Consider the following 10,605-nt stretch of genomic DNA (forward strand, 5'->3'; position numbering starts at 1 on the left):
ATGCTGTTATGTTGAGCTGTAGGGGACTCAGGTCAACAATTTCTGACATTGCCAGTCAAGCGGAAGACCCAATACTATTATGGGCTACTGGACTGTTTTAGAATATTTTGCTGAGTTTACACACCTATAATATTCAAATAATGGAGCATTAACTGTTTTTGAAAAGAATTTTCTTTGATTTGAAATGAAAACAGTATGACAAAATAGAAGTCAAAATAATACATTATTTGTAAGGTTGGCCAAATAGCTCAGCACATTAAAGAGCCTGCAAGCAGGCGCACAGGGGCTGGGGGCTCAATCCCCAGGCCTGCTGTGCCGGCCCCGCCCCCGGGGCCTGCTCAGAGGACAATTGAGACTGGGCATGGTGGCGCGTGCCTGTAGTCCCAGCCAGTTCTTTGGCTGTAAACAGGCGGATCACTATGAGTCTGATCCTAGTAGTGAGAACCTGAACACCCTGTAGACCCCTAAAATATATAACCCCCCCAAAATCTACAAAACTGTTCCTTAGAATGATGTGATGATCTCATGAAGCAAAACACAGTGTTAGTAAATTCTGAGGTTGTGTTGTATTCTCAGCACCTATTTTATAACTGTGCTGAGCACACACACACACACACACACACACACACACACACACACACACACCTCCTCCAAGAGACATTTGGTGTTGGCGAGTAGGAGGGATGTGTTAAGGTCTTGCAATTTGGTGGTTAGAATCAATATTATTTATGTGACCTTAACGAGTGACAATCCACCAGCTATTTTTTCATTTGCTGAATTGCATAATGAGAATAACTATACTCTATACCATGCAGTTATTGCTAATAATAAATTGATGAATATGAAGCATTTAGCTCCATGAGTAACACGCATGTGGGAGATGATTCGTGTTTTCATTGCTGGCAACTTTTAATGACCTACCACAGGCACAAATATTGATGAAAAAAATCCCAATCTCCAAATTTCTTATTTTTAAAGGGACTTCCAGTGGTCTTAATTCTTTTCTATAGGTCAAGATTCAATTGGATAGTTAAAAATTACGTATTCATTGTATTCATTTGGCATATTTGGATAATTTAGTTAATCTCAAATGTATTCTAAATGCGTAGTGCACCTGATCTGGCATTCATCAAAGCAGCAGCGTATTTGTTAAAGCCATGCTCGTGTATTCCGCCCATGAAGAGGTATCTCTGGTGGGATGGAATCCTCGTCCATGTTTTAGTATGTTTCTGCCAGTTGTACAAAAAGCCTAAAAAGATTTTCCAGTTGGCAGCCACTTTAACCAAGCTTAAATCCAAATGTGCTTGTGTGACAAAATTTATAAACTTATTCTGCAACTCTAGCTTTGATCTCCAGTCCACAAATGTCTATTTGGTTAATTTTATTATAAGTCTGTTAAAAATTGCTTGGCTTAGAAACATGTACTGAAAGTATTTTAAGTTCCCTATCTCATACTCCACTATAAAAACCATCAAGCACTTATGAGATATTTATTAAATTTATTAAAATAGCAGGTACTTAAATAAAATTATGCTGAATACATAAAATCTGTATCCACATAATACCATACATATGTGTGTTTGTGTGCATGAAATTAATTTTAAAATTAGAATTCATTTTACATTTACAATTAGGGAATGAGAATGTTTTATCATCATTTCCCTAAGAGGCAAGAAGCAGGAATGGGTAACACTGGTTCACATGCTATAGAGTATTTATTTATCTTCTGCTTAAATAAAAAGCACATTGGAAGAACTACATTAAGATTTTGATAACTATCAGTCAGTGCAGTCATTTGATATATTAAATTGTATTTCATTATGAATTTGTTCAAAGGTTTTCAGTAAATGAGTAATCCTGTGGTTAATGACAGTGATTGACTCAGTGATTCTAAATGTGTGTGTCCGGTTAAGAGCCCGAGCTTTTAGCTGGTCAGCGGGCAGAGGTCTTGGCTCTAGCACCATTAGTGTGGAGGACCATCCACAAATCGTCAGTGATCGTAGTGTGGAGGGCACCGAAGAATGCTGCGACTTCTGAGTAATAATTTCAGTTGCAGAAAAACTTGGCTTTCTTTTCTCTTTTGTCTTGGTTGGCACATCGTAGATATAGTTAGATTGTTATTGAACTTATGCATATCTTAAAATTGTAAGTTCTACATCCTAGAAAATTTAGAAAATAAATGTGGCCATAATCATTTGACCTGTGATAATGTATTGTTTCCTATCTGTTTTCTTTCCTGTGGGAATACCTGTAGAAAGATTCAGAGCTGTAGTTTGAGACTGTCCAGTGATGGCACGTCTACCATGGATGGAAATGGGGATTGTGTGAGAAAATAGTACATACATTGCTTCAAGCTAACTGTATCATGTAAATTTGTACATAAAGATGAAAAAGATAAAAAATGACAGTTTTGATCCAGACATGGATTTTTGACAGGTCAAGATGATTGATCTGAGGTTACCATTATATATATATACATATATATATATTCTCCTACATTATAACTATTACATTTATTTCAGTAGAAAAGTAGTGTTTACAAGGTAGTTTTTCTGAGTTAAATCTTAGTTTCATGGACTTTTCTATTTTGATGACATCTTTAAATGAATAAACATGAATAAAGTATTTTCTGCATGCAAACATTTTCTCCAATCATAGTACCATGAGGTTGTATGATTCTAAAATTACATGTATCTACTACATCTTTTAAGGTTTGCCTTGAATGTGGTGAAGATTATTGTTCAGGATGCTTTGCTAAAATCCACCAGAAGGGGGCACTGAAGCTCCACAGAACGACTCTTCTGCAGGTATGACTTTCTGAAGTGCTTTACTTAGTGTACACTTAAAGAATGTTTTAACAAAAAGACCCTTAAAATATTTATAATTCTCCAGAATTTAGGGTGGTTTGCATTAATTTTTCAAATTCTATTACGTACAGACAATCTCAATGTATATTTTAAAATTATTTTACTACACACTAATTGAGATTCAATTTTGCTATGTAAACTTTTTCTATAGTTCCCAAAACACTGTGGCTATTAAGCTTTTAGGCATTCTGTTCATGAGCTTGACAACTGAAATTGGACAATATTTGTTATTGTGGTTAAAATGAACATATGGTCTATTTTAAGTACTATTTTTTTAATCTAGATTACAAGTAGAAATCTTGTATTTTCCTTGTATGTTTCTTTTTAAAATTATATTTATCCTTGTCCATTATCATTTTGATAAGTTCCTCTTAAAGCTTATACTTATAATTCCACATATTAGAAATTTTCATTCATTCTTCTATTGACATTTCTTTCATGTTCTCTTCTTTAAATCATTGCTCCTTAAAATGCTTCAATTCAAAGCTTCTCAAATAATTTCAAAGTTCTAGTGTTTACTGACAAAGGATCTACAAAGTGCTATACAGGGTTCCAGGGCAAATCCTCAGGGGATTCGACTGACCATGTCAGATAGCAAAGCTTCAATTTTAGTTATATAGGTTTTGCTTTCATTTGATCTTAACCATCCAGCAGAGAAGTGTAACCACAAGGATAAAAAAAGGAAAGCTATATTAGTATGCTGAACTGTAAAAGGCTCAAGTTAGCAACTTTGGACAATTGCCAGTTGTGCTGATAACTCACTACTATTATGGACTATTGGACTATATTGGGTTACTTTGCTGAATTCAGGTGTTTTGGACTGGCATCAAGTATGAAAAGGTCCTTTAAAGACTTCTCCAAATACAACTTCTCTAATTGCAGTGGAACACCTATCTCTGACAAAGAAAAACAAAAAAAAAGGGTGTATGTTGGGAGCCAACCAGGCTAGGAAATTGAAGGTGGGACTAGGCCTCAGTGTGTAGGTGGGACTAGGCCTCAGTGTGTAGGTGGGACTAGGCCTCAGTGCCAAAAGCAAACAAGCTATCTCAGTCCTGAAATAAACATGCTGTCTGGTTAGGGTCAGCTATTAGTTGCTAGGCAACCTTGTGTCATGGGTTACTAACTTTGCAAAAGTATAAATAAAGGATCATTTTGTTGTGAAAAAAGAGAAAGAAAAATATATAAATATACACAAAAGATAGGATAGATATACATCTACTTTCTCTTAGTTCATAAGGAGAAATATTGTACTAATATTGTTTAGACAAGATATCTTCTCTGCTTCTTGTCCTCTGAATAACTACTAGAAAGACAACAATGTGCAATGTAGTAATTATTGTAACTGTCCTACTACTATCCTATTTTGAAACTGTTCCATTGCTGTTGTTTCTTTTTTCTCAATAAAATGAATAAAAAATAAAATTCTAGCATTTAATAAATATGGTCAGATACGGGCATGACTTTACACTGATTATGCATGATATTTTTATTCTTCATACATTGAATTCATTTTATAGTAATATACTCAACAATTATTTACTGAGCAGCTTCTTAGAAGCAAAGTCAATCCTAAGCAGTGACCTTATGTCCATTAATATTGCCGGGGTCCTGCTTGTAAGGACCTGAATGTGACACTGACAACCAAGGACCTTGTGTAATGAGTTAAAGATGTCAGTATTTTGTATACAAAGGGAAAGAGGTGATGACATCTGTATTTATAAAGATCACTGGCAAATTTCAATATTGACATGTTACCTCCATATCAATAACTGTTGGCCCACAAAGGTACGAATGATCTGAGTGACAGTCCAGTAGCTCTACCCCATTTCTTCCAAAGCTACTTTTGAGTTACTGCTGAATGATAGAGCTGTTGGGCAGAAATAATTCAAGGTGTACTGAAGTACCCAGTTCCTTCCCTTTCTCAGACTATTTTAGCTGGTCAACCATGAGGAATGGAAGTCAAGCGATACAGAAGGATGATCAGTTATTAAATAAAGAATACAGAACTTAACTAATGGCTTTCTACTTTGAAAAGAAATAACCCAATTAGTTCACCACGGGTTCATTTTAGGGAGTTTTCCTGTAAAGCTTTGTTTCTTGAGCACATTTTCTGAGTTACCAATCAGTGAGTTGAAGCACTGATGTGGATTTCAGACAGTGTGGAAGAAATGAGCAATGAGACCTGAGTCCTTCCTTTAACTTTGATATCTGAGCCTCAGGATCCCTGAGTGTTTCTCTTTTCCTCTGTTATTATCTTTCTCTCTCTCTCTCTCTCTCTCTCTCTCTCTCTCCCTTTCTGTGTGTGTCATTTGCTGTAATTTTGCTTACATATGTGAATGAATTAACTTTCATTCCCTGTGACTGGCACTTTATAATATTCCAGATATAGATATAATCTGTGTCAAGTCATGCTTACTAAGGCAGTACAGCATGCAGGGCAATTTCTAAACGTTCAGCATTTTTTGATTCCCTATTTGTATCATTAACATGGACAGTTTATCTGAAAAGAATATGATCATTTAAATTTCAAATAAAAAGTTGGAAAAATAAGAAAAAATTACTGGGTATATATTAACTGTCATATACGTTTTTGTAATTAAAATATACTTCTAAAATGTAAATTTTCACCTGTTGAGGTAGTACCTTTTTACAGATTCATGGAAACAATAAATGAGCCCTTTTCCATCTTTTTCTGAGAGAAAATTGGCAGATACTAATTATATAAATTTAAGTTATACAAATTAACATTATATATACACACACATTGTGAAATATTCCCCAATATTAGGTAAATAAATATAAAAATGATTTCACATTACCGTGGTTTTCTTTGTCTGTCTGTCGTTCTGTCTCTCTTGGTGTGTGTGTGTGTGTGTGTGTGTGTGTGTGTGTGTGTAGTGTGAGTAAGAATGCATGAGATACTCCAAGATAAGACTTTGTAGTTTTGATTGCAGAAGAAGAAAAGTTGGTAATCCATAAATAGTAAAATGGTATTTAAGTTTCAACTGAATCTCAAATTGGTGAGGAAACATTCATCTCTAAACGTTAGTATGAATAAATTTCAGACATATACAAATCAAAGAGTGTATAAAAAGTCATGAGTTATTAACAGATTTCTTTAAATGCAGGGGTCTTTCATGCATATAAAAATGTTAAGTATCAATAATAAGCCATGTTCTCCCTATTCATGTTTCTACTTAGCGTTGTGCTCCTGTTCAGACACTGACGTTGCTTGGTGACATCTTGGGGAAAGTTCTGGAAAGTGAATTTTCTGTGAGCAAAGTTGAACCTAATGCTGGTACTTAGCAGAATACCCACAGACCATCTGTACTGAAAACTGAAGCTACCCTGCTTTTACTCTTTTTATATAATTTCTCTTGAACTGCCCACTTTAACAGTAGTTATGGTATGGAGGACTTAGAAAGAGACAGCATTTTTGCAAATAATTCAGTTAAATCTGTCCACTTAGTTATAACACAAAACATGTAAAATCAGTGGCTTTTCTTTTCTTTTAGATTTCACATGCAAGTAAAATACAGTATTTTTCATTCAGTGCCCAGTTTATGTAATTTAACATAATGTTCTCCAGTTTGATCCATGTTGTTTGTTTACTTATTTATTTTTTTTTGCAGAACCAGGGATTGAACTCAGGCCTTTGTGCTTACCAGGGAAGTGCTTATTCTACTGAGCCATCTTCCCAGCCCCCCTGATCCATGTTGTTTATAATCACATTATCTCCTCTCCAAAGTCTGAATTATATTCCATTACAAAAGTAACTATGCGGGGCATTTGGGCTTGTTAGCTACATACTTAGTGATGACTAGACACCTCATTTTACATAGCCCCTCATTTACTTGTGACACTGTGTTTTCTTTTTAATTTTCCTCCATTATGGTAACTACTGTAGTCATGAAGTTTAATTGACTCCTGAATTTGTATTTAACCTGAGAAGTGAAGATAACATCTGATAAGTGAATATTGGCCATTAGTATATAAAATGCATATGTTGTAGCCTAATGGCTACTATACTGTGTATTCTTCAACCTGTGATGTCACACCTGGTTATTATAAAATGCAGCTAAATTTGATAATTACAAACCATTTCAGCTCTTCTTCTTCAGTGTCACTCCTATTATTCAGTCAGTGTGGTGCATTTTATCCAACATGAGGCATTTTACTTAAAATATAAATACTTGAACAATTGCAGGAAAACAATTACTATTTTCATGCTGACTAAAAATCATAATTTCAAAGTGTGTGTCTTTTTTTTTTTAGGAACTGGGGATTGAACTCAGGCCCTTGTGCTTGCCAGGGAAATGCTTATTCCACTGAGCCATCTCCCCAGCCTTGAGTGTGTGTCTTTTGATTTATTCCTGATTTACGCTTGGCAGTGACTCCAAATATTTTAAGCTTCTTTGCTTTCTTCAAGCTCTGGTAAATAGTCAATTATCCAAAACACAAAGTGCAAATATGAAAGGAGGAGTACTAAGTACAAATTTCTAATTCTGTACATAGACGGATTTCTAACACAAGGGTTGAAATGAAGGGATTTTTAACTTCTTAGGTTAAATATGAATTCAGCACTGAGATTAAGGAGGAAAATGAGAATCTACCAAGCATTTCTAGTTCATTTTAACAATATATGATCAGACAAAAGAGACAGGATTCATCAGGGTGAAGGGAAGACCGGAGACAATGAACAAAATGCATTTTATTGTGAAGTATGATATGCACAAAGAAGGTTAAATTAATAATTAATAGATTACAGTAAATATCATTTCTTAATTATAATAATGCATTTAACTTCAGAGAAGAAATCTTGGGAACAAGGATAGTCAACAACAAAAGATGACATCAACAAAATCAAAGTTGAATTTCCATGGTTTCTTGTATGAGTTTTTTTTCTCCATAGAAAGGAATATTTATATAAATATGGATATAATTGGAAATATATGTTTGCCTAAATGTCCTGCCAGGGAAATCATTACAGGAGTAACCCAAGTTGATATCAGATTCCTACTTAGGCTTCAAAATTTTATGGTAGATAGTATTTTTTAATTGACCATGTTGAATTTCTGCTCTTAGGCTCACACTGTCACTAATCCTATCCTGTTAATGTTGGAAATGGTGGTGCAGTTTCATACCACGGGGTTGCTCCTACTGGGTAAAATATTTTTGATGATGCTACTACGTTCATTTAAAATATTGTCCATATGCGCCTGTGGATGTGTTTGCGTCCACCTATGTCCTCCCATTCAGCGCTGAAGTGTGCACTTTTGGAGGTGCCTGCTGCCTTGCACCTTGCCCACTGATGGACCACCATGAGGTTGTCTCCAGGAGCCGTTATCTCTCACAAGGAAGAGTTGGTTCTCAAGTCACTTGTCCCCCAGAGGTAGCCTGCATTTTTGGTTTTGTTTGTCAGATGGGGTGAAGAATTAATACTCATCCACTTCAGGTTATTTGGACCTTATGAGGTTGAAGCTCAAGAGGATGTACCTGGGGAGGGCTTTCTTGCTGACAGGGTCTCTCTGTGAAGTCTGACGTGATGCATGGCATCATAGTGGGGGCAATGAGTGCAAATGGGAGACAGAGAGAAAGTTGCTTTTAGATCAAACCTGCCTCAAGACCTAGTCGTCCTTTAAAGATTTCACCTTGTCTCACCTCTTGATATCTCAGAAAAGGAATTAAACATCCACATGAATTTTTTTTTTTTGGTGGGGGCAAGATCCAAGTCATAGTATAGCCCATCAAGATCCCATCAGCCCGTAGGCCAGCCAAATAGCTCAGTAGATTAAAGTCCCTTGCAAGCAGGCACGGGGGCAGGGGTTCAATCTCTTGGCTTGCCATGCTGGGCCCTGCCTCCAGGGTGCCCTGAGACAGCAAGTAAGACCGGGTGGTGGCGCACACCTGTAATCCCAGCTCTTGGGAGTCTGTAAACAGGCAGATCACTATGAGTCCTGATCTAGTAATGAGATCCTGAACACCCTATAGACCCTTCCCCCACCAAAAAAATCCCATCAGGCCCTTTGGGTCATACGAGGCACTGAGGTTCTTCTATGGTTGGCTTCAAAGTTCAGCTTTTCAACTGTCTAGTCTTTCTTCCTTTAGCAGCTCACAGGTGTGGCCAGAGAGAGCACTGTGTAGCTAGACTCGAGGAGGCAGATCTCAGCGGTTATATTCCAGGGAAGCTGTCTCATGACAATACGGAGTTTAGAGCAAAATTAGATATAATTATTGTGCTAACTTTAGAGTATGCTGCAAGTTTTGAAGGTCAGTACACAGTACCTATTGAATTGCAAATTTGGAACTAACTGGAGAAACAGATATTAGAGTCAGAAGTTAGAAATGAAACCATCAGCTTTATGACTAATGCAATCAGAATTGGTGATTGTTGCATAGGTGTTATGACTTCAGTGTTCATTTGTTTCCTTGTGAATTTTGTTTTCCTCCAAATTGTAGACATTTTCTTTTGGTACGACAGTTTGCACAAATGATTAGAGATGATTAGATTGAACTTCAATATTTTAAAAATATAAATTTGTTATGCGTAAATATTCATCAATATTAAAGAGAAAATGAACTATTTAAAGTGTACAGGAGCAGCTGAACATTATCTTTGTAACTTAGTTCTTAAACGCAAATAATGTTTACTTCCTACATTGCAGATATATTTTCATTATCCTCTAGTATGCTGAGTAAAACATCGTAGACCATCAAAGGTTTTCTTCGACTATTTTGCTAGCAATCATTCATTCTTTCATATCTTCTGACAAATGTGAAATCCTGTGGTAAGGTCTGTTTTTATTTTCTTCATGATGATCTTCTTGGTTTCTGTACCTGGCTTATGTAAGTCAAGCTTTGAATGAATGAAAATGTAAATGAACTCCTAATGATAGAGGCAAGCTCTTGAAATATAACTAAATTGTAGGTAGCAGAGTTTGTTTTACTTTGAATTCTTAAAGCTAAAGAACTTATGAAAAACATCAGATAATTAAAATATTTTATGACATGTTAATGTGCTACAGCAGGAAGGTTTATCATAAAAGCTTTCCCTCAGAGTTTGACTTTTTGTTAACATTTTTTGCTTTTTCTATCAGAAATAGAAGAGGATTTTAGGAAAAATCCTCATGCAAATAAAACCTGTGCCTTGTAACGTATGTCTAAGCAGGGAACACTATGCACACTCAGAGTAAATTAGAGCTCTGGCGTGTGCTAAGTTTTGTAACTGGAACATCCATGGTGGGTTTCTGGAAGACATGAGAAGGACTGGATCTGGAGGAGAATAAGAATTCAAAGCTCATAATTTCTCTCACCTATCTGAATTATACTTCTGTTTGAACTCCTACAAGACTCTGCACAAAAAAGGATCAACTGACACTGTCCAGATAGGAAATTGATGTGGTATGATATTTAGATGCCAACACCAGAAGAACTCAGGCAAGGAAAATGAAAACAATTAAGAGAGGCAGGGAAAGTAGGGCTTCCATCATCCTATCAGCAGAAGTCATTGTAGGGGGCCTATTGCACACCCAAGTGACAAAGAAAGTAGCTACAGTATGAGAGTTTAATCCAGAAATGGCTGGAGTCAATCTTAAAGGGAGGGGGAAACAAATGGACTTCTCTTCCATTTGATGAGTCATGATTCCACCTGAGTCTACAGGGTGGATTTCAAAGAAATAGCTGTAGCTCAGTTCCACAAGTGACACCTAGCCACCAGTAACTGTCACGGTCATTATGC

The 10,605-nt window shown here is 36.1% G+C and overlaps 1 protein-coding gene across 1 annotated transcript in view; it reads left to right on the forward strand.

Annotated features, from left to right (window-relative positions):
* Zbbx (zinc finger B-box domain containing) overlaps window positions 1-10,605 on the forward strand; it is a 147,842-nt gene that overhangs the window by 42,052 nt on the left and 95,185 nt on the right. The window contains exon 7 of the mRNA XM_023717811.1: window positions 2,712-2,807. Coding sequence (XP_023573579.1) covers window positions 2,712-2,807 — 96 coding nt within the window. The remainder of the gene's footprint in view (window positions 1-2,711; window positions 2,808-10,605) is intronic.

Source organism: Octodon degus, unplaced genomic scaffold, assembly GCF_000260255.1.
Source record: "Octodon degus isolate 3935 unplaced genomic scaffold, OctDeg1.0 scaffold00055, whole genome shotgun sequence".
Taxonomy (NCBI): domain Eukaryota; kingdom Metazoa; phylum Chordata; class Mammalia; order Rodentia; family Octodontidae; genus Octodon; species Octodon degus.